Source organism: Globicephala melas, chromosome 6 (genome assembly GCF_963455315.2).
Source record: "Globicephala melas chromosome 6, mGloMel1.2, whole genome shotgun sequence".
NCBI lineage: Eukaryota > Metazoa > Chordata > Mammalia > Artiodactyla > Delphinidae > Globicephala > Globicephala melas.
In genome coordinates this window covers 99,339,896-99,366,988 of record NC_083319.1, presented here as the reverse complement: position 1 = coordinate 99,366,988, position 27,093 = coordinate 99,339,896, and the positions used below count along the sequence as shown (strand labels likewise).

General features: G+C 56.0%; 1 protein-coding gene across 11 annotated transcripts; it reads right to left on the bottom strand.

The window, feature by feature from the left end:
* Positions 1 to 2,227: 2,227 nt before the first annotated feature.
* On the bottom strand, positions 2,228 to 27,058 carry DMTN (dematin actin binding protein). 11 transcript variants are annotated; one of them, XM_060301246.1, is made up of 16 exons: positions 26,510 to 26,685; positions 15,874 to 16,079; positions 15,562 to 15,636; positions 15,014 to 15,169; positions 14,042 to 14,086; positions 13,603 to 13,702; positions 13,162 to 13,218; positions 12,755 to 12,907; positions 12,169 to 12,293; positions 11,442 to 11,547; positions 6,492 to 6,556; positions 6,271 to 6,319; positions 6,088 to 6,095; positions 5,841 to 5,906; positions 5,477 to 5,557; positions 2,228 to 5,342 (listed from the first exon to the last, which is right to left on the bottom strand). In XM_060301246.1, the coding sequence occupies exons 2-16, from the start codon at positions 15,889 to 15,891 to the stop codon at positions 5,229 to 5,231; spliced, it is 1,218 nt and encodes a 405-aa protein (XP_060157229.1). In that variant the 5' UTR covers positions 15,892 to 16,079; positions 26,510 to 26,685; the 3' UTR covers positions 2,228 to 5,228. The 11 variants fall into 11 exon arrangements, with proteins under 11 accessions (XP_060157229.1, XP_060157224.1, XP_060157220.1 ...); XM_060301241.1 differs by lacking the exons at positions 2,228 to 5,342; positions 5,477 to 5,557; positions 5,841 to 5,906 and adding an exon at positions 24,357 to 24,485 and having other exon boundaries at positions 5,947 to 6,095; positions 6,450 to 6,556; positions 15,874 to 15,929; positions 26,510 to 27,055; XM_060301237.1 differs by lacking the exons at positions 2,228 to 5,342; positions 5,477 to 5,557; positions 5,841 to 5,906 and adding an exon at positions 24,357 to 24,485 and having other exon boundaries at positions 5,947 to 6,095; positions 6,450 to 6,556; positions 26,510 to 26,718.
* Between the last annotated feature and the right edge of the window lie 35 nt (positions 27,059 to 27,093).

The following is a 27,093-nucleotide window of genomic DNA, read 5'->3' as shown; positions in this document are numbered from 1 at the left end:
GCGGCGGAGGCGGCGGAGCTCCCGGGCGCAGGCGGCGACCCGGAGGCGCGGCGAGGGAGGCGGGGCCCCGGCCGCCCCGCCCCACCGCCCCCGCCCGGCCTAGCTTGGGGTAGGAGAAGAGGCCGGCAGCCGACGTGGCCGGGCCGGGCAGCAAGGAAGGGTGCCGGGGTCGGGGGCGCTGGCAGCCGGGGCAGCGGAGGGGCAGGGTCAAGTCCGCCGGGGCCTCTTGGTGAACCAGGAGGCAGCGAGCGAACTACCCTTAGAGAAGGGCGAGTGGAACCAGACAGGTTTTTCCCATGAGGGATGAGAAGGTTTGTGGGTTCTGGAAGTCTCTAGACTTTCCTCGTGGGACCCCATAATGCCTTAGCCTCCCATCATGTGACGTCGAGGATCAGCAGAAATACATTTTGAACAGCTGACTGCCATGTGCTCAGGAAGAATTTCTTTCCATTCCTGGGGGAATGGGGGCGTGGAGCGGGGAGATGGGGAATGGGCTTTGTACCGGCAGAGCTGGCTGCTAGAAAGCCCCCTCCCTAAGGTCCCAGCTTTTGACATTCCGGGAAACCCTGCTCTGGTTGAGAGTTCTGCCTGTGTAATTCTTGGCCATAAGTTTCCCAGTGTGTCCCCCCCCCCAGCAAACACACACACACACACACACACACACACAGGAGACACACCTGTTTCTTTCCTTGATGCGTCTAGAAGGGCAAAACGGGCCAGCGTGACTTCTTTCCCCCACCCCTGTCCAGCAGAGTAGCCACTGGCCACTCGTGGCTACGGAGCTGAAACGGGCTAGTCCTAATTAACATGTGCTGAAGACATGTCAGACAAAGGAAAGAATTTAAAATGGTCACTAATGATGTTTTATGTTGATTACAAGTTGAAACGTAATCTATTAGATAAATCGAGTTAACCAAATAGATTATAAAAATTATTTCACCGGTTGCTTGTTAATTTAAGTGGATACAGTGCTGGTCCAGAGGTCCTGCAGAGGAAGTCACACTGGTCTCGTTTTGCCCTTCTAGATGCACCAAGGAGAGAAACAGAAGGTGGGTCTCCGGTGTCGGGGACACACTGGGAAAGTTACACCCAAGAGTTAAACAGGCAGAACCCTCAGCCAGAGCAGGGTTCCCCGGAATGTCAAAAGCTGGGACCTTAGGGAGGGGGCTTTCTAGCAGCCAGCTCTGCCAGTTCAAAGCCCATTCCCCATCTCCCCGCTCCCATCTCCCACCTCTACCCCCCAGGAATGGAAAGAGATTCTTCCTGAGGATAGGGCTGACATCTGTTCAAAATGTGTTCCTGCTGACCCCTGACACCATCTGATGAGAGGGTGAGGCACCAGGGGTCCCACGAGGGAAGGTGGGTAGCCCCTGTCACAGATCTGAGGACCTGGAGCTGTGGGGTACTAGGGTTTCACTGCACTGGCTCTGCCTTTGGGGCCCCTTTCACCAGTGGGACTAAGGCCCAGGAGGCAACGCCTGCCCAGAGTTGGCCATGTGCTGTGGAGTGGAGCCTGCAGTCCAGACCTAGTCACGGGGAGGCCAGGGTTCGGCTGAGCTAGTATTTGGATCTCAGTTCACTGGCAGCTGCTTAGGGAACATAGATGTTTCAAACAGCTCGTCTACAATTGGTTCCGGGTGAGGAGCCTACGGGAAATGAGAGGAGGCTTTTAGGCCAAAAAGTATAAGAACAAAGGGAAGAAACAAGCCTATTCTGTGTATCAAGAAGCAATCTAGGGGACTTCCCTTGCGGTCCAGTGGTTCGATCCCTGGTCGGGGAACTAAGATCCCGCATGCTGCATGGCGTGGCCAGAAAAATTTTTTTAATTTAAAAAAAAAGCAATCTGAAGTCAGTCCAACACTGTTCTTCTCTGGGTCTTCTTCCTCATAGGTAAAAGAAGCAGGCTGGATGGATTAAATCTACTTGTTTTCCTTCAAGATATTTCAAGGAACTGTAGAATATAGGGGAAGTGTATAAGAAATTTATAACCTTTTATTTGGTTTAACTTTTAAAATTTTATTTCAAAAGCTCTAATAAAAGTCAGTGGACATACTTGTATATATGATAGAGCCCACCGACGTATTTAAATTCTGCTGCCAGGTTAGCTCATTGGGAAGAAGATGTTTGAATAAACCCTTCCCTCCTGTCAGCGTAAATGAAGGTAGAACGCTGTTGCAGAATAAACAGTTTGAAAGAGCAAGGCACTAAGCCCAGATTCAAAGAGATGGGGCTTAGCTGCTGCCGCTCAACAACGTGAGGAATGTGACCGTTCACATTTGCATGCATTTTTAAACCACCGCAACTTTGTAACTACTTATCTGTGTGAATCAGAATTCTCTCCTACTGTGCAACCAAATACAAGAATAAATTAGATCCTGTGCTTGGTGAAAGGGCGGCTGTCATATACAACGCTTGACTTAAAGTTGTTATATCCATCAAATAGCTTCCTTGTTCTCATTGATGGATTTCATTAATAATTAACATTTCAACTTACAGGGAATTCCCCGGCGGTCCAGTGGTTAGGAATCCGTGCCTCCACTGCAAGGGCCACAGGTTCTATCCCTGGTCAGGGAACTAAGATCCCGCATGCCGCGTGGCGTGGCCAAAAAAAAATAAATAAATCAATTTATAAATGTATTCTAATTGCTAATAGTAAGATCTAATTTTTAAAAAGATTTGACTACTAAAAAGGTTTGGAAACCAATGGACTAAATAATCACCAAGGTTTTATTTTAGGACAGACCTCCACTTTGAGCCGCTCTAAATTCTCAGGAACTTCAGATCCTTTAGGACTTCGAGTCCAGTCTGCTCGCACCACAAACATTTCCCAGTGCACTGTGATCAAACACTCCTCACACCCCTTGGTGCTCAAGAGCTTGGGAGCTCCGTGGACAGGGGGGTGCTGGCCTCGTCACCCGTTTCCCTCATGCTGGAACGGGATAAGCCTTCCAAACTTTTGCTGAACACCTAATCCTGGGTACGTGTGTGTGGGTACCATTCCTCTTTTTGCTGCCCCTGGAGAGGCAATGGTGTCTATACTGGGAATGACCCAGGTTAGCAGTGAAGAAACTGGGATGTGTGTGTTTCCAGTCTGCAATCATTAGTTGCTTGTAGCTTCAGGCTTGTGAAATGTCTCTCTTCCACGGTGTTCTCATTCTCGAGAAGGATGAAAACAACCTGTGCCGTTGACCTCGCAAGTTTGTTAAGACGATCAATGTTGTGCATGTAGCAGAACTCCTACAGCTTAATCATTCACACTTGAGCAGTTCTTATCCACTTTGCTTTTGTTTCAGCCAAAGGGGCTAGAAACTCCTCCAAGGGCAGGAGAGTTGATTCAGGTGCCAGGTCCAGTCTTGGGTTCACACGCAGGGCCCCCTCCAACTCACCGGGTCCTCTGGACTGCGTACCTCTTCAGGTGCCCAAACCCAGGTTCTGTTCCCCGCAGGTGAGCCGGCCCCATCCCCGCCGGCCCTCACACCCAAAGTCCTTCTGATCTTCCAGTCCCGTCTTCACCCCCTCCACCCACTGCAGCAGGCCCGTTCCATGTCTACTGCCCCTGGGCGGTCCTGCCAAGTCATCCAGGACCAAGCTACTCCTGCTCCCTTGGCCTCCACTTGACCCTTGCTCCTGCTGGATTTCCCCCATCATTTCTCCACCCCTTAGTTTTCCCCACCTGACCCTCGACAATCAGCTCACTGCCCACTCCTACACAGTTGACCTTTACTGGGTGTTTGGCCTCCCCACTGAACTGTGAGTATCATAGACCTGGAGGGGTACAACCATGTCAGCTGCTGATGAGCCTGACCGCCAAGGGGGTGCATTTAGGGGCCCAGTGAAGGGCAGAGCCTTTTCTCCCAGCTGGCTCTATATTCATGCTCCAAAGTGTGAGTTTCTGTCCCCTCATCCATGTCACCATTGCACAGCCCCTGAAGGAGAGGAGGCAGACAGGACCTGCTAGACTGCCCCCGGCTTTTCTGGCCCAGGGATGGGGGAGGGTAGGATGTGTGCCATCGCTCTCTCTCCTCCAGCTCCGTGTACCCCGCCATTTGAACCCCCGCTCCGTGGCTTTTCTCAGCCTGGCATCACCTGTCCCTCTCAGATCTGGCGGCTCATAAAGAACAAATAGATTTGGGGCCCCGATGCAACCTTTTAATTCCAAGCAGAGTCCCCCTCCCCCAGCATCATCACACACACAGGGCTGAAAGGGATGTCGGGGTCTGGGCAGGAACAAAACCCAGACCCCGGCAAAAATATATATATATAATTATATACACGTGTATTTGGAGAGAAGAAAAGCTGGGAGCGTGATTAAGGTAGGGCAGAGAGTTAGGTGAGGAAAGCAGCTGGGGGGTGCCCCAATAAATTACATTCTTTAGAGAGCATGGTGGGGGATGCAGGGGTGTGGGTGGGACCTGGTAGCCAGGACTCTCAGCCTGGCTCCGCATCCCGTCCAGGGGAGCCCAAAGGCCTGGGCTCTGCCCGGGCCCTGGATGCTAGAAGGTAGCATTCTAGCCGACTCAGCCTGAAGGCTGATGTTGGGCTGGGGGTCTGTATAGGCGACATCTCCACTCTAAGCCGAGGCTTCTAGGGAAGCCTCAGGGCTGGAGCAAGAGGCTTTGAAGCTTGGGGGTCACAAGGAGAGGACAGGGTGAGCTAGAGGGCTGGGTGGCCTGCTGGAGGCTGAGAGGCGGGAGGCCCAGGTGCAGGGGAACCCGGCCCAGGTGAGCTGCGGAGGAGTGCTTGGGTGCACAGGGTCCTGGGCGCTCTCTGCCTGCGTGGCTGCTTCCCACCCTCACGTGCCTCCTACCAGGCCCGAGGGTTCTTCCCACCCATTGGTCGGGACAGCAGACAGGCCTGACCACTAAGTGTCATGTTCGTGTCTCATCACTCTCTTCTGGGGACCTTCACATGGGGGTGGGGGCAGGGAGACGGTGCAGACACTACCTCTGCGTGTGCTGGAGTGCACGCTGGGTTTGCCCTATGCAGCGAGGACCAGGGATGAGAGAAGGGGCCCCCACCCCTAGCTCATCATGGGGAAGGAGGTCCACGTCCCCAAGCCCCAGCACTGCAGAGGCCTTGCTCTCCCTCGACCTCGGCAACGGAGCCAACCCCACCTCTGCCCCACCACCCTGCTCCCCCCAGAGATGATGCTTTGGGGTCTAGCGACCCCAGCTCCAGAGCCCTGAAGCGGCAAGGGTGAGGGTCAGTCACAGAGCAGGTGGGGGCCATCAGAAGAGAGAGGCCTTTTTCTTGAGTTCGTTTCGCTTCCACAGAGCCAGCTTGCCAAACTCTTCGGGAGACATAGAAAAGACCCTTGAGAAGTCCTCTGCTGACAGGTGCCTCTGCAGGGGGACACACAGCGGCAGTGTAGGGACAGGAGGCACAGGGTGGGGCTGGGCCACCTTCCCCCACACCGGGCAGGGGACGCTGCCCCGTCAGTAGCCCCTCACCCACCCAGCACATTCTCCCTGCGTACCTCAAGCCTCATCCTATCCACACCTGGAGGCAACTTGGTTCGCCCCCTGTTGGTCACCACCAGCATTTCGTAAGGATAGATCTGGCGGGGAGGGGAGGCAGGCAGTAAGTATCAGGCTCTTCGAGGTCCCTGTCAGCGTAACCCCCTCCATTCCCCAGGCCCCCTTATCAGCCTGCAGGGGCCATGGGGGCTCATGCCATCTTGCCATCCAACTCCCCCAACTTCCGTGCTGCCCCTCCCATCATCAGCCAGGAGGACCCCTCAGTGCATTCACTTCCCTGGCTTCTCCCCAAGCTGGCCAGCCCCCGATAGAGACGGTTCTGTCCCCTGCCCACCATCCCCTGCCTCTGCCCCTGCCCCTCACCTTCTGCTCCAGCACACAGGGAAGGGAGATCCCCCGGTCCATCCTCCCCCTCTGGCCCTCTCCGTTCTGGGGAGACCAAAGCCGCAGTGAGCCAGAGTGGGGCAGGGAGGCCTCCCCAGCCTTACCCTAGGCTTCTTATGTCCTCACCAGGTGACTCCGTAGCCCCGCACCCCTCCCCCAACGCTGACAGTCCCCCGTCTGTCCGTGGCTTCCGCGCTCCACGTGTCTCCCTCCAGAAGGCACTCACCTGCAGGCCTGTGGGAGAGAAGAGCCATTGTTCAGAGGCAGCTCTGAGGTCAGCAGGCTTCCAAACCCGCCAGCTCAGCCTCCCCGACCTCCAGCCACAGAGCCCTGCCCACATCGCAGACACGGGCTGCCCCAGGGGCCTCTTGAGCCCCTTTCCCAGCATCAGGTCGGCCCTGCCTCTCACCTGGGCTTTCGGTCTCACTCCCGGATGGGCTGAAGTCTGTGGACTGAAGCTGGAAAGGACACAAAGGAATCAGAGGAAGCTGGAGCGTTCCACATCGTCTCCCTTCACTGTAAAGGTCTGGCCGCCCCCCCCGCCCCGGGTGCCCACGTAGCTCAGTCCCTCACGGGCCCCACACGCACACTCTTCCCACGAGGCCTGTGACCTCCGTCCTGGGACCTTACTCGGCTCAGGGTGGTCCTGCCGTAGGCGGGGAGGGAAGAAGACTTCGATGTTCCCACGTGCAAGGCTGCAAGAGAGTAGGAGGCCCTGTCTCAGACCCTTTGGCCTGACAGTCATTCCAGAGGGTCATTCCCTGGCCCTCCCTGCCAGGAGCAGGGCAGTGGAGGGGGGACTTGGGGGAAGCCGGTGGGCCTCTGTTGGCTTCCAGCTCCTGCCCGTAACCTTCAGCAGGTGACATTGTGCTGGCAGCTCTGAACTATCCCTAATGCCTCCCCTCTCTCTAACAGATGTGCACAAAATAGACATTTGGGCCAAATGTCCGAGTGTTCAAATTGATAGTCAGCCAGTGATAGTCAGATGAGGAGGCTTACCATCATGAAATGAACCTCTGGAATATGAAAAGAAATCTAAAATTTAGTCAAAACAATCGAATTATTACAATTTTATGTTGAGCAATGTTGGTAATCAAATTTCAAATGCTCGATGTTATAAAACAGAAGCTGCAGTTTTCCCAGCACCTTCAGCTGCTAGATGGTACTGCAGTCGCTGGACTTGACATTCGCATGACCGAATGTCACTTTCAACTCGACGTCCAATAATATCACTAAGCTTTCAAGCACTGCAGATTATAATTCAAGAAAATTGGTTTTCGGTAACAGGTTTTCCTAGAAGGATTCTTAGTTTGCACTAATCTCAAAATTCCTTCATCTCCAATGACTAGAAATTGCTAGCATGGTATAGCAATTGTTCTGACCAGCATTTTTGTGTGTGAAGGTTTAGCCTGGACAGACTCCAAAGTATAAGGAAGAATTGTTTTCTTCAAACGTTTTAATAAAATATGTTATTTGGAAGTTTGGTGAGAACAAAATGTGTTTGGGGGACCCTCGTGGGTTTTTTTCCCTTAATGCTTCTTATTTTTGTGTAGAGAATTGTCTACTTTCACGGCCCTCATTGTTGAAGCGCTTCTCTTTTGTGATAAGTACACACTTCTCCCTCAACTGACTGATAAGGTTGTTTTTTTGAAAAATTTTTGGCCATGCTGCATGGCATCCCCAACCAGGAATTGAACCCGTGCCCCCTGCATTGGAAGCACGGAGTCTTAACTACTGGACCGCAAGGGAAGTCCCTGAAGTGTATAAGATTTTCACTCTAATGACTTCTAGACTGCTTATTTACGTTTGAAAGTGACTGTTAATTTCAGTGTTACCCTTAAGTCAGAATGACACGCCTGTCCGTAATTCTGAAATTGTTCAGGTTGATCAGCTATGAGAGTAACCTACGCAATCATATGACCGTTGATCCCATACGAGTTCAAGGATGCCAACAGTGACACTGAGGCAGACATTTCGCTACTCAACTTTGCAAGGCCAAATGCACATTAAAGAGCTAATTTTGCCTAACTAGCAAATCCTGGTGGAGCATGAAGACTGAATCCAACCTTCGGGGCATCTCTCTCTCTCTGCCTCCTTCTTCGGGCCTTAACTGTTTATTCCACGTTCTCTAAAAAGACCTATTAGAAGCTCTTCCCACCCACAATGAAATATCATCCTGGTGAAATATCATTTCGATGACCCTATGGATGTCCCAGCCATATATGAGCCTTAACGGTTCCTTGAGTCCCCCAGGCCAGTGGCTTTCACCTCCACTCTACAGCATGCAACCCCTTCCGGTGGCCAGCCCCTGGATCTTGTCGTCCACAACCGCTTCGCTTTGACACTGAAGCCTGGGTATCACACTTTACGGGCACAGCGCCCTTTCTTTTTTTTTTTTTTTTTTTTTACGGTAAGCGGGCCTCTCACTGTTGTGGCCTTTCCCATTGCGGAGCACAGGCTCCGGACGCGCAGGCTCAGCGGCCGTGGCTCACGGGCCCAGCCGCTCCGCGGCATGTGGGATCTTCCCGGACCGGGGCACGAACCCGCGTCCCCTGCATCGGCAGGCGGACTCTCAACCACTGCGCCACCAGGGAAGCCAACACAGCGCCCTTTTTTGTTCGCAGCTTTCCCTCAGCCACATTCCTGGCACATCTGCCGGTCAATATCATGGGGAACCTCCAGTGTCTTGATCCCCCACTTCCCCCTGACCTTTGACCCATAGGTGGGTACATAACCACTTTCACCCACACTCAGCAGCACCCAGACTCTAACCATGCATCAGCCCAGGGCTCCCCTTTTGCCCGCAGGCTATGGAGATGAAGCCCACAACGTGTACCTTAGCATCACTAGAGCCCCTACAGCCTCTCATCAGTTCCCTTTCCCAGCAGAAGCTGTTCCGAACCTTCACCGTTCTCACCAAGCCTCACCCTCCGTGTGCTCAGCAGACGACGTCAACTTCTCTCTCTTTTTTTTTTGGCCTAGCCACGCAGCATGCAGGATCTTAGTTCTCCCCGACCGGGGATCGAACCCGTGCCCTCTGCATTGGAAGCGCAGAGTCTTAACTACTGGACCGTCAGGGAAGCCCCTAAAGTGTATAAGATGTTCACTCCTAATGATTTCTAGATTGCCTTTTTATGTTTGAAAGTGACCGTTAATTTCAATGTTACCCTTACGTCTGAATGACACGCCTGTCCGAACTTCTGAAATTGTTCTGGTTGGAGCTTGGATTCTTAACCACTGGGCCACCAGGGAAGTCCCGAACCTCAACTTCTGATGTGGCCTGCTCCCAAAGCCAAGTCCCCGACCCTTTCAAGGCCAGCCTCCCGCATCCTGAGGCTGGGTCTCCCTTCTGACCTCCTCCCAGCCAACTTTCCAAGGGGACTGTAGTGTGAGTGCTCTCCAAGGAACAGCCCTCGGCACCCTGCCCTTCCCTCCCCTTTTTCTACACAATCGGATTTTTTCTCATGGTCCCACTACCACATATAAGCTGAAGATTCTGCTTGAACCCTGACTTGCGCCTCAAGCTTGCAACTCAGTCAAACTCAGCTCCCACCTACATGCACTTAAAACCCAACACATCCCAAAACAGTTTCTTCATCTTTCCCCCGAAACCTGCCTCTTTCATGATCTCAGCCCCAGGTCTGTCATCACCCAGCACCCAAGACAAAAACCCCAACTCGTCTCTCCTTCACCACCCATATTCAATCAGCCACTAAGTCCAGTTGATTCCATCTCCTCTACAGATCTTCCTCGACCTACGATGAGGTCACGCCCCGATAAACCCATCGTTAAGTCAAATATGCATTTAGGGCTTCCCTGGTGGCGCAGTGGCTGAGAGTCCGCCTGCCAATGCAGGGGACACGGGTTCGTGCCCCGGTCCGGGAAGATCCCACATGCCGCGGAGCGGCTGAGCCCGTGAGCCATGGCCGCTGAGCCTGCGTGTCCGGAGGCTGTGCTCCGCGATGGGAGAGGCCACAACAGTGAGAGGCCCGCGTACCGCAAAAAAAAAAAAAAAAAAAAAAAAAAAAATGCATTTAATACACCAAACCTACTGAACGTCAGAGCTCAGCCCAGCCTACCTTAAATGTGCTCGGGACACTTCCATGAGCCTACAGCTGGGCAAAGCCTATTTTACAATGAAGTGTTGAACCTCTCATGTAATTTACTGCATACTGTACTGAAAGTGGATAACAGAATGGTGGTCTGGGTACAGCATGGTTGTAAGTGTATGGGCTGTTTCCCGTCGTGATGATGTGGCTGGCGGGGAGCTGAGGCTCGCTGCCGCTGCCCAGCATCTCAGGAGAGCATCGTGGCACTTCCCTGGCTGTCCCGTGGTTAAGACTCTGCGGTTTCACTGCAGGGGGCGCGTGTTCAATCCCTGGTCAGGGAACTAAGATCCTGCATGCCGCACGGTGCGGCCAAAAAAAAAAGAAGAAAAAAAAGAAAAAAAAAAGCCAAGAGAGCATCATACCGCACATCACTAGCCTGGGAAAAGGTCAAAATTCAAAACTGGACATACAGTTTCTACTGAATGCTTATTGCTTTCGCACCATCGTAAAGATGAAAAATTGTAATTCCGGGGCAATTTCTATACAGACTGTGCCTGTATAGTTCTCAAACCCATTCCGTCTTCTCTGGACCTATGTATATTTTTAGCCCTTACCCAGATGATTGGAAAGTGTGGTAGACTGCCTCTGAAGATGGCCCGCAACATTACCTCCCAGCCTGTGTGCCCTTGGGTGGTTCCTCTCAGCAGCAAGCAGAATCTCTTTCCTCTCCCTTGTGTCTGGGCGGCCTGGGAGCTGCTCTGACTGTCAGAAGGCAGTAGAAGGATGCCCTGTGGCTTCCGAAGCCAGGCTCTTAAGAGGACTTGTAGCTTCCAGTTTGGGCTTCTCAGATCTGCCCCCCTCCTCTCCAGCCATCATGCTCGAAGGAAGCCCAGGTTAGCCTCAGTGATGTGCAGCATGGCACCAAAGCCCCAGCCACCGCAGAGCACGCTCTGTGCGCTGTAATTCCAGGCTCCTGGAGGTCCTCTCTGCTGGCTGGATGTTTGCTGCTCCTGGCCTTTGCTCCCACACTGTCCCTGGGGTCTGTGCTGCCCTTCTCCCCCACTCACTTTGTCTTGTCCTTCAAGACTCCAACTCTGGGACCCAGGCCCTATCAGCGTCCTCTCAAAGCACTTGAAGTGTACCTCTCGCCTGCTATGCTGCACTGACACCCCAGTTTCCACGTCACTTTCCCCGTGACCAGAAGCTACTGGAAGGCAGCACTATAGTGTTTTACTCTTTATATCCTCAGGGCCAAGAACATGGTAGACACCCAATAAATGTTTGTCGAATTAAACAAAATGTGCTAATTCTGCTTTAGCTGATGCCATCCTTTGTCATCTCATCTTGTTCCATGACTGGTACTCTTGCCCTAAGGAGAGCGCCAGAGCCTTGAGCCAGCAACCGAAACTTCTATGTCTCTTATACCCACAGTAGCACAGCGCTGGGCGTGTGACAGACAGACTCAGCAGACTACTTGATTCTGGCCTCAGGGTCTGGCCAGCTGATTCGGAGCCCCCTTGGTGACACTCACAGGTATGGAAGGGTGTCCGGTCAGGCAGAGAGCGGGTTTTCCGTCGGATAGGCAGTGACTTTTCCATCTCTTCCTTCAAGATCATCTTTCCCAAGTTAGAAGTAACCTGGCAAGGAGAAAGGAAGATGGATCCAAGGCGTCGATACCTGCTTCTCATCCCCAAAAGGTTCAGAGTTGGGTCCATCCCAGGCAGAAGTGGGGACAGAGTTCCTGAGGGGCTGTGTGGTGCCTGGAGCCCATGGAGCCTGTCCTGGTCAGAAGCTCGGCCACATTGGGTCTGGCCACCCTCGAGAGCAAGGAGTCAGAGCCGCTCAGTGTAACTCTGCCCCAGGGGCTTCTGCAAACCAGGTCACAAGGCCCAGAGCACAGGCCCATGCCACCATCAGTGGCCTTTCCGTGACTCTCTACACCCTCTCTCCTCCCCTGGAGGCCAGCAGCCTACTCTCTCCTTTCTCCTCGTCCCATGAACTACTCCGCCTGCTGAAGCTTGGCCCTGGCGGGACCACCCTTTTCTGTGCTTTTGGCCCTAACAGTAAGCGGTGTCCCCCTAAAGCAACATGCAATCCTAGTGTCCCTTCAAAAGCGGCAGCCTGACATCCCGGCAAAGAAAGGGAATTCCTCACATGTTCTCACCAGGACGCTCTTCAGACATGTACCCATTTAGATCAGAATGGAACTTCTGTCCCCAGGGCGGCCCAGGGATGCGGGTGGGGCAGCGAGATGCTACCTTACTGAGTTCCTCTCTCTGACGCTCCCTGAGAGCCTTCATCTCCTCCCCGGAGTCATCGTCGTCGTCCTCCTCCTCCTCCTCTACCCCCCTCCTCGACGCCTTCCGCTTCCTCCACTCTGTCTCTGGGAAATACGGACCAAAGCGGGCACATCAGTCAATCAACCGCGCGCTCAACGAGCATCTGTCAGGGGCTGCTTTGTGCATGTCCCGGAGCTGCGACCTTGAAGGGAACACCGCAAATCATTATTATAAAATAAAAGCAACGTTTTCTAGCCTTGCGGTGAAGCTGGGTGGGCAACACACGCCCACACGACTGAAAGCGATTGGGGGCCAAGACCTCATCTCATTCCTCTTTCTCTTTCCAGAGCTCCCATCACAGAGCCTGGGACACAGTAGAAATTCGACAAATGTCTGTTGAGCGGCCAAAGAAATGAACGGAAAGCGGTTAAATGACTAACAAGCAGGGCCGCTTACGCCAAGAGCGATGGGGTTGCAGGGGACGGGGGAAGCAGGAGCCTGGAGGGTTCATGCAGGTCGGGGGGTGGGGGGTTCCTGGGGCTTCGGCAGGGCCTCTCTCGCCTACCCACAACGGCCAGCGACGGGGGGCATGGCCAGTAGTCTGTTTCGATCTTGGCTGGCTGGTTGGGGTCGGGAGGCTGCGCTGCAGGGAACTTGGACGACTCGATGATGAGGTCTTCAATGAGGTGCTTGCTCTGAGGGCTGCCTCCTGTGGACTCTGCGGGGGGAGGTCAAGGTCAGCCCGGGCACACCCTCCCCCCCGGAGGCCACCTCCCACCTTAGCCCCCCACTCCCTCCTCTCTCCCTCTTCACACCTGTGAGCTCCTGGGTGTAAAAGCAATGCACAAGGAAGAGCACAGGGCAGTGTACATGCTGTTATGAACATCTGTTTTCCCATCACCCCCCCACCCTCAGGACAGCCTCCCGGCACGTGGCGAAAAGGGGGCTCTGGTCGGTCAGGGGAACCCTCACCTCTCTGCTTGTAGATGGGTGGCTTCTTGTAGATGTTGGAATCTGGGCGGGTGGTCTCTGTGGACAGGGAGCAAGAATGGATGAGAAGGAGGCTATGAGGATGGCGGGGAGGCTGGGTCAGAGGAGGGAATGGAGACTTGGATTGGGAGAAGGCAGGAAACTCAGGGGCTCCTGCCAAGAGTCAAGACAGAACCAGAGATCCTGAAATTACCCCTCAGGGGTTGGGATTTTTGCACTTCTCTGTTTGGGTGGGAGGGAGGATGCAGCAGGGCCCACCACCTCTGGGAGCTCTGCCTGGGGTCCGGCATCTGGGGGTCTGGCCAGTTCTGTGGTGTGCATGTATTCCAGAGAGTGGGGGACTAAGAGTAAGGGGCTTGGGTTCCTGAAGGAAGAAAAGAGGACCTAGGGCAAGGATGCCGCCATGCTGACACCAAAACCTACCAGGATGGTGGAAATGGGGCAGGCTGGTCCGGGGCGTGCCAGTGGTTCTTGGGGCTGAAGCCTGAGAGAGGGTTCCAGGGGACCGGCTCTCCGCCCACACCTGCAGAGCAGAAGTACGGTTCACTGCAGCTCCCAGGTCCCCCACCCCGCCCCCTCCACCATCTCCATCCTCCCACCCTAGCACACACGCCCCCAACCCCAGGGCAGAGGAAGGCTATCCAAGGACTCGATCTGCTGATGCTGCCTGACCCAGGAGAAAGGATTAAAAGAGATCCTGGGTCAGACGTAGATGGACCCAGAGCTGGCCAGTGACAGGACAAGGTCCACTGATTCCATCACCCCCTAGGCTCTGCCAAGCCCAGTCTGGACGTGTGTGGGGAAGGGGGTTGAGCCCGGTCAGAGCAGGGCTGGGCAAGTGTCAGGTGCGGGGCAGACTCACCTCTGGGGATGGTGGGGGGGATGTGGATTTGGGTGACAGCGAGCGCTGTGAATGGAGAGGAGGCTGGTCAGAGCCACAAGGGTGGGATTAAACCCTTGTCCCTAGGACCCCAGGTGGGTCACTTCACCCCCCCACACACTCAACTCTGCAATTGCCCAGCCAATTTCTGGGCCACCTCTTCTCTCTTCGTCCTTGCCAGCTCCCAGGGCTGGCCCTCCGTCCTCTCTCTCCCTAGACAGGGTCCTACGTCTTTCCCTAGGACCCACGAAGAAGCAGAAGAAGTCGAGGATCTTGGAGCAGTGTGCATGTGCTCTGAGGGCCAGCTGGAGGGGCTCTGGCTCTGACCTCAGAGCCAATGAGCAACAGGGGGAAGGGACAAGACCCACAGCATCCAGGATGGAGTCCGGGCCCCTTGTCAGTCATTTAAGTCTCCCCACAGCCTGGCCCCGTCTCTCTGCTCAGCCATGACACTGCCCCTTTCTCCAACACAGTGTACAAAGTACCTGTCCTCCGGTATCTCATGCATTTGACTCCCTGGTGAGGTGGACGGGTAAAAGTCTCACCTCTATTTTATAGGAAGGGAAACTGAGACCACACCGTCACACAGGTCACACTCAGCTAGGACTTCCGGCCTCCGAGCTCAGTGTTCCTGAGCACTTTCCACAAATTTGCTCACTTTCTGCCCAGTCCCACCCCATTCCTACATGACCCCGCTCTGTGCTGCTACCATTCAAACATGGCCTCCCCTGCTCTCCACCTGGAGCTAGCCTCCAGCCGCCAGCCCATCTCTGCCTGCTCTGCACAAATACCCAGGTCACCAACTGACTGGTGATTCCTGTGCACAGGTCCCCTTCTTGTTTTGAAGTCTGGCCTCCAGGAAAGAAAGCATGAGAGGGATTCTGCCTCCCACCCAGTGTGGCTGGGTGAGCCCTTCCCCCAAGTCCTGTCCAGGAGGAACCTCCCACCCTTTACCTCCCGGCTTCTGGGCAGCTCCACGTGTTCCAGCAGAGAATAGGTAAAGTGGGGCTCGTAGATCATGAGGTCAGGCCTCTCGATGTCCAGGATGGCCTTGTCCTTGGGGATGGCAGCCAAGTCCTTGTAGCCCATCACTTGATTGTCCATCTTGGCCTGAAGGGAAATGGTACACATGGAACAGAGGTGTCAAAAGCCTCCCTTAGAATACTGGCCCTACAAGCCAGACCTGCAATTTATTAGGAAGAAGATGGGCGGCCGTTTTAGATGTCAGCTCCTGTAAGTTAATATTTCTATTATTGTCATTTAAAAGGTTTAGAGTGTCACCTTAAAACAATGATAGTCCGTCACCTAGCCCTTTGGGTACAACGAGACAGTACCAGACCAGCAGGAGGGGGTGTGCAGAACCTTCTCTGGGTCTGGGGTTCTCTCTGCCTGCCAGCCCTGGCAGGACCATCATCATTTGAGTGAAGCTGCCCGGCGGCCGGCGTGCGCCCCACCCCTCCCTCCTCCCAGCCTGAGGGTGCTGGTGGCCAAGAGGTACTCACCACGATGCTGGAGGGAGAGCCCGGAACACTGGAGCCTCGGGAGGAGCTGACGCTCCCAGGGGAGGTAAGTGGTTGCTGGGGAGAGCGAGAAGGCGGGCGGGTGGGAATGTGTGTGGGTGCCAGGGCCGGGCCGGAGGGAGGGGGCTGGGGCAGGGGAGGGCTTCTCTAGGCCTCTGGGGCCCCGGGGTGCGGCGCCGCGGGCAACCACCAGGTGGCATCCTCGACTCCCGACCTGACCCTCCGCGGGGAGCCTGGCCCCCACCGCGTGCCCCCGGCACCCCACTGCCCCGGCGTGGGTGTAGCCCCGCGCACCTTCTGCAGCCGTTCCATGCAGCAGGGAGCTGGCCGGCCGGATCACTCGCAGAGCCCTGTGCGCGAGGGGAGACGACAGGGCGTCAGGCTCTATCCGGCTCCTGGGCGCTGCGCGCTCGGGGCCGCGAGAGCAGAAAGGGTGCTCCCCCGGGCTGTGGCGTCCTCATCCCTCGGTGACTCTGCAGGCTGCTGGCCGAGTGCAGGGCCTGGAAGGGGAGGGAGAACGTGCCAGCCGGGGCTGTCGAGCCCCGCGATCTCAGAGGGCGGGGACGAGGGCAGCCCCCTCTGGCCCTGCGTGTCTCCCGGGAGCGGGGCTCCGGCTTTCCGTTCGCTCAGCCTCGGGGACCGGAGATCGCATGTGGCCCGCGGCGAGACGGGAAGGTGGACGGGCTGCACTAGTTTTTGAGCCATTGTTCTCTGGCTGGAAAGGAAATGACGGCAGGGCTCAGCCGTTCCCGGGGCAGCCTACACATCCCTGCTTCCTCACACCTGCCCTGCCGGGGCTGCGGGTCAATTTCAGGCCCAGGTTCTCACTCGCCTCGGCCTCTGCCGTGGCCTTTCCCTGGCGCTGTGTTGGTGCCCTTGACCTCCTTCCCCTCAGTCTATGTCCACGGTGCCACACTTCTCTCATAGCCCAGAAAGGTTGAACACAGAGGGACTTAGTAACACTATGAGACGTTAATAGGGGGAGGGGAGGACAGAGCGAAGGCGTTTTGGTGGGAAGCGCTCAGGTCATTGGCTGGGGGCTGCCGCTCTCCCAGTGGAGAAGGGAGGGGGCGGCTGGAGGGAGCCACACCCCCATGTGCCTGTCCCTGTACAGCAGGCAATCCCACTTGCAGGCATCTGGTAAAACACCTTGGGGGCCAAGGCCACGTCCCAGCTCCCCACCATCTCGGAGTCCTCGAGCTGAGGCTGCCCTCTGAAGTGCTACTTTGCTGCAAGTCAGGGCCCCCCAGTTCAGCAGGAAGGCCTCCAGGCTGGCACTGCCCTCTCTTGGTTCCTAAGAAGTTGAGTCCTGTCTGCAGCAGTAGAGTAGGAGTTCCCTGGGGCCACAGCCCAGGTCCCCTTCCTCAGTAACTCCCTTAGCAACCCTCCCATCCTCCCCACACACCCCTGGACCAGACACATAATAACCATTCAGTGGGACTTCCCTGGTGGCGCAGTGGTTAAGAATCCATCTGCCAATGCAGGGGACACGGGTTTGAGCCCTGGTCCGGGAAGATCCCACGTGCCGCAGAGCAGCTAAGCCCGTGTGCCCCAACTACTGTAGCCTGCGCACCTAGAGCCCGTGCTCCACAAGAAGAGAAGCCACAGCAATGAGAAGCCCACGCACCGCAACGAAGAGTAGCCCCCGCTCGCCACAACTAGAGAAAGCCCATGTGCAGCCGTGAAGACCTAACGCAGCCAAAAATAAATAAATAAAATAAATAAATTTATATAAATAAATAAAAATAACCATTCAATGAACGCCTGGCTGAGTTTCTGACGTGATGGTGGCAGTGGAACTGTCTTCCAACTGCTGGCAGTAAGCCGTAGAGTGAAGAGAGCTGATGACTACAGAACGTACAGGAAAGAGGCAGCAATAATGTAGTGGTTAAGAGCATGGACTCTGGACGGGAATGCCTGGGGAGAGGAGACTCTGCTACTCAGAAGCTGTGTGACCCTGGGCAAGTTACCCTCTTTGTGCCTCACGTTCTCATCCATAAAACGGAGGGTGGTAACAGTATCTGTGTCATAGGGTTGCTCTGACTATTAGGTAGGTTACAACATGTGAAGTGTTTAAAACATAGATTTTATGTAGAGCGTTTATTATTTCTATCTCCCTGAGGACTGATAACCTTAGATGGCTTTCTGTAGCCACTCTGCCACAGAAGGTCATGAAAGACTTGAGGTCATTGGCGCTTCCAATTTTATCACCTGTTACTTTGTATCAGGCCGCTTTTCTGCTGTGTCTCCACCACCTACCTGCTGCACCAGCAGCCCTTATTCCCACTTCCCTGCTTTCGCGCACGCTCTTGCACTATTCTCATCTCCCAGATGCCACCCATCCTTTAAGGGCCATGCTAAACCCTCCTCCTCTTGGAGGCCTCCCCTATTATTCTAGTCCGCATTGACAAACTCTTCTCTGAATTCCAGTGGGACTTAAAAAGAGAAGCATATAACTTAGTCCTTGATTATGTTGCCTGACATGTTTTCTCGCTAACTAGAATGACTGCTAATTTCTACCACAATAATAATAGCTATCATGTTTTGAACGCTCATGCTGGGTACTTTGATAAGCACTTTACAAGGATTATTTTGTTTCATCCCCACAACAATCCTATAAGGTAGACCTATTTTACAGATGAGGAAAACCGAGGCTCGGAGAGGTTAAAAACTTGTCCAGAGTCGTGGAGGTGACAGTGACTATGTCTTCAGCATTGGCATGCTTCGTAGTGCCTCCATAGTACTGTGTCAGGTTCACTGTGGGGATAGACTAGCATTTGCCACAGTTCTCAAGTCTTTTTGGAATTCTAGAGCCAAGGCTTCTGCAAGACAAGACTCTGGCCATCAGAGTCACACTGGTGACTAGGTGCCCATGGAAGGGCTCCATCCCAGAGCTTCATCCTTCTCTTGCTTTCTTAACACTCACTTTGTAACGCTTTTAACTAGATGTGTGAGGACTGGAATAAACTCTAGTACATACTCAAAGAGCTGTTAGCTCCCTCTCACTCCTATTTCGTCTTTACTTTGTTAACAGACATTGTCAAACTAGCTATACACTGGCTTAGCCAAGAGGCAAACACTCATTCATCCACCCATATACATCCACCCGCCCACCCAGTCACGTATTGTTTTATCCATTCATTCACTACTTTCTGAGCACCTGTTCTGCAATGACCACAGAGCGTTGTGGTGTTGTGGAGAACAGAAAGATGAGTCGAAGGAGCTAAGCCGCCCCTCCAGAAATGAGGCCATATGTATAGATAACGCCCATGCAAAGCAGAAAATTATGTGTGCCTGATAAGATAGTATAAAGGGCTGTGAGAGGTCACAGGAGAGAGGAATCACTCCTGCTGGGTGTCAAGAGGGGAAAATAAAAAGGTTTTCTTAGAGGAGGAAGTGTTTAAGGCAGGCCTTGAAAGATGCCCGGTGTGAGATCATGCAAAAACTAAAAGATGGATCCTTGAAAGAGACAGCAGCATGAGGGAAACTGGAGACACGGCGAAGCACTGGGTCTGTCTGGAGACAGCAAATACGGCTGAACCGTGGAGCTCATGAGGTTGAGACTGATTTGGGGCAGGAGGTTGGGGGCCAGATTTGTAGATGCCTTGAACTTAGACTAGGGGATTCCGAATGTATTCTGTGGGCAACTAGCGCTATGGAATGCTTAGAAACATTTAAAACAAAGAAGTGATGGATCCAAGCAGTGCTTTGGGAAAATGAATCAGGCTGCAGGCTGGCAGATGGAATAGACAGGAAGAGGCGGTCCACAGAGAGACCAGCCAGGAAGTTACGGCAGTAGTTCAGGCAGGGGATTGTGAGGCTCTAGACTTGGGCCTGGAGCCCAAGATGGAAAGGGCCAAGTGGGAGGAATCCTAGAGGCAGAATGTGCAAAACAGAACTTGATCTGGAGACAGCGCCCCCGCCCCCACCCCTCACCGCTGGGGAGGAACAGGTAGCAATGACAGGAGAAGGGGAAGCAGTGAGTTCACTTCTTGCCAGTTGAGGCTGAGGTGGGGGCAGTGCCTGGCAACAGAAATTTGCGAGCCATTTGAGCTAGAGGTGGTAGTCTGCCCCATGAGGTTGCCGAGGGAGAAAGAAGGTCAAAACCCAGCATCCCGGGAAACGCTAGGGGACTCGAAGAAAAAGGGAGCTGGAGATGGCATGAAAGGGAGGGGGAAGACTAGATGGCCAGGTCCCTGAGGGGCTGGGAGTGTATCTAGTGATTCTTTGTATTTTTAGTAAAGGACCTAATACACAGTAAGTGTGCCAAAAACATTGAGAGAGAGTTGTGGGGAGGGATAGGGGGGTTGAGAAAGAATGTCATGAAGCCAGGAGTCCATCGCCCAGAGAAGGCAAGACATGCAGAAAGGAGTGACAGCTCGCCAGTTTGGATGTCAAGCCCTGGTGGCTTCTGAGAGCATCTGCAGAGGAATAGTGAGGCCTCCTTGATAGGGATGGGGGTGGGGAGAGGTGGCCAGGGTGTACAGGCAGGGGGAGGGGCACTTCCAAGAAGTGTGACAGAAGGGCAGGAGGGGGTTAGGAGAGTTACTTTGCAGGAGGTGCGCTTGGCTGAAGGTTTTTTAGGAAAAGGGAGACCTGAACACGTTTGTAGGCAGTGGAGAGTGAAGAGTAGAAAAGAAATTGTGGCTGCGGGAGAGGGGGGGCACTTGAGGGAGGAAGGTCCCAGCAGGGGAAGGGGAGAGGGATTGGGTCCAGGCCCAAGTGAAGGACTACCTTTGGAAAGAAAGCCCGAGCTTCCCTGAAAGGAGAGGAAAGGGAAAGTTGGGTAACTGCAATCTAGGGGCCTTTGGAGCAGGCCGATTGGGAGGTTTCCATTTTCCCAGGAAAAGTGAGAGATAAGGTCATATACAGACCCTACAGGTGGGTTAGGCAGAGACTGAGAGAGTAGAAAGAACTGGAACAGTCGGGGGAGGGGCGGTGGTGCGGGGGGGGGGGGGGAATGTGGCACGGGGGAGGGGTGGAGAATGGAGAGCTTCTACGTGTCCTGGAGCCTCAGGCTGAACCTGGAGGTGGTCCAGGCACCCTGCCCTCGAACACCAGTTGCGGGTGGGTACAGAGTGGGGTAATGACTGCCTCTCAGAGTGGTCACTGCCCAGGGAGGGAGAGGAGGGGTCCAAGATGAGCCAGGTCACAGGTTACAAGGTCTTGCACTGAGACCCCCACTCGCCTGTGCACGACCACTGTCCCACAGACACAGCCACTCGGAAAGACGATTCAGAATAATGATGTCCCTGCTCTGTCCCCTGCCCCTTCTTCTCCACAGCTGTCCACAGCCCCGTGCCCATCCCCTAGGCTGGGTCTCCTCGCCTTCTGCCCTGAGCCACATTCCATCAGGAACCTGCACACCAGCGCCTGGTGTGTTAGAAAGCACGCTGCGGAAATTGTTAATGTCTTACCCTTCCAGGGACGTGGCATTTTAATTTGGGGCTAACCTTGATGAGTGAAGGTCTTACTCGTTAAATATTAAGCCATCAGGGAAAATGTTTTGGGGTGGAGTAGGAGTGTGGGGTGGGGGAGAGGGAGAGAGGGAGGGGAGGGGGAAAGGGGGAAGGGGAAAGAAAGGGAGAGACTGTTCTTGCCTTCTCCCAAATCACATCACGCCCCGCATAAGCTTACTCCACCCACTCGTAGCCCCTCCCCCAAAGCCAGTTTCCTCGCGCGTCCGCACCCGTGCACACCCCACGTTTCTGCATGTGCGCTCCCAGGCCCGGGCCGCCTCCCGTGGACAGACCGAGAGGGCAGACTGCAGCAGGAAGGGAGGGCGCAAAGGGAGGAAAGAGAAAGAGCTGCGGAGGAAGGCCAGCCCAGGTGGCGGAAGGGCCATCTCAGCTGCCCCGGCGGCGCCCAGTTCTTCCATCTCGGACCCACCCTACCCCAGCTGTGCAGCCGCGCCTTATCTGAGCCCCCAGCCGGGCCCCACCTCACACCGCCCGCCCCGTCTCCATGGCAACTGGAGCCGCTCGGCCCTGATGATAAGGCCCGCCCACCCATTCCCACGGGCGCCCGCTACAGGTAGGGGCTGAGCCGGCCTTGGCTCCCTCAGCTTGTGGAAATGAAGGCTCAACCGGCAGAACCGCAGCCTGGTATCCTCTAGTCCAGCTTCCCGCCCTGTTCTAAACCAACCATCACTTGCTCTGGGCCAGGGACTTTCACCCATCCTCTCTAGCTTCACCAAAGCTCATGTCTCCCAATTAGGAGATGAAAATGTGGTTGAGAGATTGACCTGCCTCCCCCCATGCCCCCCACGCCTCGGCCCATTGAAGCCAACCTGGAATTCCTACCCAGGTCTGTCTCAGGTCAAAGCCAATGAATGCTCTTTTCAGTGGGTCCCCAAGGATCTCACTTTAATCTGAACTTGGGGTTTGGGGTCCCGTGCGCTAACCTTATACCGTGGAGCCACCAGAATCCTGCTTCGTTGGACTGGCCTGTGGACAAGAGCGGAGAGGCTGGGGGCCACGGGCTCTGTGCCCTGGGGCAGGGACAAGCCGGGCTGGAGGCCGGCCTTGCAGATAGTAAACGAGTTGCGAAATGGCTGAGCTGGCCCAGTGGGCTGGGGGTCAGGTGGGCAAGCATTCCGCCGCTCTCCTTTTTCACCAGTTTCATTCAGAGTGTGCCTGCCTGCCTTGTGCCTCCGGGCCCCATCTCGCTATTTCTGCTTTCCATTCCCTTTTTCTTTCCTTTCTTCATCTTTCTTCCCTCAGCTCTGCTTCCCTTTCACCCTCTCTCCCTCCCAGCCCCACCCCCGCAGTTACTGTGGCAACAACTCAATGCCAGAAATAAAGGCAGGATCCAGCTAGGTCACCAGTTCCCAAAACAGCATACCAGGGTGGAGAGGGGAAAGGTGGGTGGGAGCAGACCAGCCCAACAGGGGAGGCCCCCCGGCATGCCCTGAGGGTGGGGTCTGTGTCTGTGTGTGCGTGGGGAGGGGGCACCCACAATCGCCCCCAAAATCGCCCTGCTCCGGCCGGTGGCTCATCAGAACATCTCTTAACCTCTGCCAAGCCTGCGCCTGCGCCTTTTCTAAGACTGATGAAGCTCCCACGCCCCTCCTCTCATTTTATCCTTCTCCCGCACCCCCATTTTTAAGCCCTGCTCTATCTGCTAGGACTAGAGTTGGGGTTCCTCTAATGCTAACCCTGAACAGCACCCTCTCGCACTCTGGGGAAGCATCAGGCAGGGGCAGGTGGGCCCAGAATCAGGGTCCCAGCCCGGGAACCCACCTGCTCAAGGCCCTGCTCCCCGTTTGATTCTGATGACAGCAGGAGTGGGCCCGGGCGCCTCCTTCCTTCTTTCCTCCTCCCCCCCACAAATATGCATCTCGTCACACAGTTTCTCTTAGCACTCTCGCTTGGGTTTCTGTATCCTCTCTCTACACACCCCTGAAGAAGGTCCTCTTTCTGTGTCCCCCCTCCCAGCCCCTTAGGTTTGCTTGGTCCTCAGCTTGTTCCTGCTCTGGTCTCTATTTATAGCTGGTCCTGTTGGTGGGTTGTGGTGTCACTTGTACCAGTTGATTGATAGGGCTGGGGGAGATGCAAGGGAGACTGCCTCCCAAATTCAGCTTTCTGAATCCTGGGGGCGTCCCTCTTCTGGTCGTTACACACACGTATGAGCTCTGAATGAGGAATTCCTCGGACCCGCACCCCCAGGTGGACAGGCTGGCCCCGGCGTTGGACATGTGGCCACAGCGAGGCCAGCAGCGCGGAGGCCAGCCTCCCCCGTGGGCACGGGCACCTCACCCACACAGGCAGCCCCCGCCGAAACACGGTTGCAGAACGCACGCCCCCGCTCTCCCAGTGAGGCACCCCCCACGCTGACACGCGGTGCCTGTGACACCCACTCACGCCACCCACCGATCCTCCCCTTGGCTCCGGTTCTCCACGCTCACAGCCACCCACCCCACGTGCTGACACCCCGTCCCTGGCACAGAGCGCCCACTTACCCATCCCGTGGGCGCTTTCTGGGCCCCACCCCTTCCCAAAGCAAGACTGCCTGCCTTCTCCTACACCCGTGCCTCTCGCAACTCGGCAACCCAGTGCCCTGGGAAAGAACCACCGGGTGCGCCTGCCCGGGAAAGGGCGCCTGGCCTGCCAGGCCAAGGGAGGGGCAGAGCTAGCAAGGGGGCGCCTCGATCCTTGGAGGCCTGCGTGTCTGCTCGGCTCTCAGCCCCTGCAAGCACTTCAACAGCCGGCACCAGGAGAGCATCGTGGTCAGGCCTGTGGCCATGCCCTGCCACCCAGCCTCATTCTGCATTTGGTCCTCACCCCAGCCTGGCCGGCTAAGGGCTAGCAGGAGGCTCCTCAGGCCCCTCCCCGCAAGGAGCCGTCCTCACACCAATGGCATTCAGGCCTCTGAGTGAACTGCTCCCCCCACAACAGGAGCATCTGTGGCACGGTGGCGGGAGACGGCAACGCCCCCTTCCCTTCCACCACTCAGCAAAGACGGCCCAGCTCTCAGCCTACTCGAGGCACAGCCTCCACCCCCCAAGCACTTGGACTTCCGACCAGCACAGCTGGGGGAAGGGGTCCCCGGGTGGCAGCATGTGACACCCCAGCCCCTCTTCCCCGAATCGGAAGGAGGTTGGGTCACATCAAACCCAGTTAGTCCCAGGGTCCGGCCCATTCTCCCACTGAACAAGGGGCCATAGCTGACATCCCCACCCCGGGATCCCTGCCACCACCCAGAGCCTCACTTCTAGGAAGCTGTTGTGGCCAAAGTGCCCACAGAGGGGAAGACAGGTGGGAGACCCTGCCACCTACCTCTTCCCGGACAGGGTGGCCCAGATGCTCTGAGGCCCCGGGGTGGGGGCGGGGACAGGCGCAGATCCCGGGGCTGCGGCTTTTCCTGAAAGCCCAGGTAACAGGCGGCTCTTCCAGGAGCCCGGCGTGCTTTCCCAGAGCACAAATAACAAGAAAAAAAGCTGGCTTGCGGTGGGTGAGTGGGTGGGCAGCCGGCGAAGGAGGGGACTTACCCTTCTAGGCCCCCACCCCCTCGCCGCCACCCTGCTTCTCCGCCAGCCTGGCGCGCAATCCCCGGGCCGGGTGTGTGCGCCGGTGGGCAGGCCGGGCGGGGCGGGCGGACAGCCAGGTGGGCGGGCCGCTGGCTCCCACCCACCCCTGCACCCTCCCCACCTCCAGCTGATAGCGTGTGGCCACTGGCCTGCGGGTGTGTGTTTGTGTGTCTGCTCTTCCACCTCGCTTGCTGCAGCTCAATCCGTTTCAAACAAGAGGACCATTAACTGGGCATCATGACGAAGCAGAATCGGAAGCAGACTCTTGGCCAGCCGCTGGCCTTTTTCCCTTTCCCACACCCACCCCCAGCCCTGCAACACACGCTCACACACACAGCCCCTCCAGCCTCCTCAAGAGCCAGAGTTTGAGTCAGGGGGAAGGGGCTCTACTGAACAGAGGGGTGACAACACCCGCTTTCCCCAAGCACCTCTATCTCCCACTCATCACCTACCAGCACCACAGAGGCCGCTGGGGTCCCTGCCTCCCTGGGGTGCAAAAGCGCATAGATGGTGAGGGGCAGGGGTGTGGGCTAGATGCCAGAATTGGTTACCCAAGGATTAACCCTCTCCTGGGGAGCATAGAATGGGAGGATTCGAGAAACCAGGTGCTCAGCACAAGAGACCGGGTTGGCCCTTGGGTAACTCAAATCCCCCGGGGACAGAGCACAGTGGTGGTGAGTGGGAAGGACCCCAATCTCTCTCCAAGGCGGGGTCTTCAAGAGAAGTTCTCACCAGGTGATGTCCAGGTCCCAGCACTGAACTACAGGAATGTCTCTGGGAAAACCTCCATGACTCCAGGCCCCTGTCATTGGCCTTTTCGTTCCCTCTGGGCTTTGAGCAGAGCCTGGTTCATTTGTGACCTCCGGGAGCAGGGGAGGGAGCCCGGCCAGCTGACCCTGGCCCCAGCACGGCCTCCTCTCCACCTCTGTGCAGACTTGCCTACCTAGGCAGCCCTTACTGTTGCCCTGGTTACCGCTGCCCACAGCTGGTCAGCTGATGGTATCAGCTGTCGTTGGGGAAATCTAGAATCTGGGGAGGGGGCTCTGGGGTGTCTGAATGGAAAAACCACAGCGGGGAGGGTCTTGAGAGGACAGGTGAGGGTGTGCCCTGGGACCTCTTTCTCAAAGAGACGAGGACGGGTAGGGCCAGGAAGGGGGGGATGTGTCTGGGTTAGTGGGAGACAGAGAAGAATGAATCCTGAAGGATGGGCTCCAGAAAGAAAGGAGAAATGAAAAAGGCAGGTAGCCGAGTGGCTGAGGAAGGGTGGAAAGAATCTGGGCTCAGCTGCTGCATGTACGGCAGAGGCGGGAGAGGGGCCCGTGGAAAGGTACTAGAAAGCCTGGGAGTGGGAGAGAAACACAGGCTCCATCGACCCATGAAAAAAAGGCCAGGAGATGATGCAGGAGGAGGTGCACTTTTGATGTGGCAGGAGCGGGCCACAGCCTTAGCAGAGGGGAACCAGGCCTTTCTGGACAACCAGCCCGGCCTCTCAGCTTTCTGCCCCTTCAACCCCACCCTTATTGCCCTGTCCCCACCCTAGTGCTGCACAGCCTCCCTCCCCCTCTCCAGGAGACCAAGTGCCAGGTAGCCCTTTAGGATTCCTGATTTTTTCCCCACTATCTTGGTTCCTTCCCTGTTTTCATGCGCCACCCACCCCCCAAGACCCCATTCCGGGATATTTGCCTTCCGGTGCAAGGGTCCCCAGAGGCAGGGCTGGAATGAGCGGTTGCCAGGAAGGACAGCTGTGGACAGGGGCCTGGAATGAGGTGGCTCAGGAGGAATGGGTGGGAGTCGCTGGGCTGGGAGGAGGGGGGCATTCCTCAGGGAAATGAGCACTCTGGATAGAGTGGGGAAGCCTAGGGGAGAGGGCAGGGGGAGGGGAAGGGAGGGGGTCTGCGGTACCTTCAAGGGCCTGGGGCGTGGGGCTCGGCAGCTTCCTCGGTGACATACACCTCCATCCCTCAGCGCATCTCCTCTCCGCCTCCCGTTGCCAAGACAACCTGCCGGCTCAGCCGAGGAGGCAGCAGCGGCAGGGAGGGGGGAGGAGGCGGCTGTAGCTCTTCTTCAGCAATGGAGGGAGGGGGCCTCGGTGCCGGGGTGGGGGTGGGGGAGCTTCAGGAACCGGGGCTCCCACTGAGCCCCCCCAACCCTCCCGTTCCCTCTCCTTCCGTAACGCTCTGGGATTGGCTCCTGGGGCGGCCTAAGGAGAACCTTAATTCAGGGCCAGATAGCAGGCCGGTCTTGGGAGGCACTGGGCCACGTCCCCCATTCCAGAAAGCTCAGCGTGGAGCTGGGAAGAGCGATAGGAACAAGGGAGGGACGGCTTATGTTGAAGGGTCGGAGGGTGGTTTCTGGCAGGAAGGAGAGGTCCCGGGTGTGGCTAGGGCGGGCTTGTGGGCCATGGGCTGAGAAGGTCAGAGCCTGGGACAGCACTCTTCCAGTCCCGCAAGGCCCATTCCCACTGCCCCTCTCTCCATAGGCATGTC

Excerpts from the sequence above, each read along its gene's own strand:
- DMTN (XM_060301246.1), bottom strand. Across the intron at positions 13,703-14,041 it reads CCCCCCCACCATCCCCAGAG|GTGTGGGCGGAGAGCCGGTC; the intron begins GTGAGTCTGCCC and ends TCTGCTCTGCAG. Across the intron at positions 6,557-11,441 it reads CCGGACACCCTTCCATACCT|CCTTGCACGTGGGAACATCG; the intron begins GTGAGTGTCACC and ends ACTCTCTTGCAG.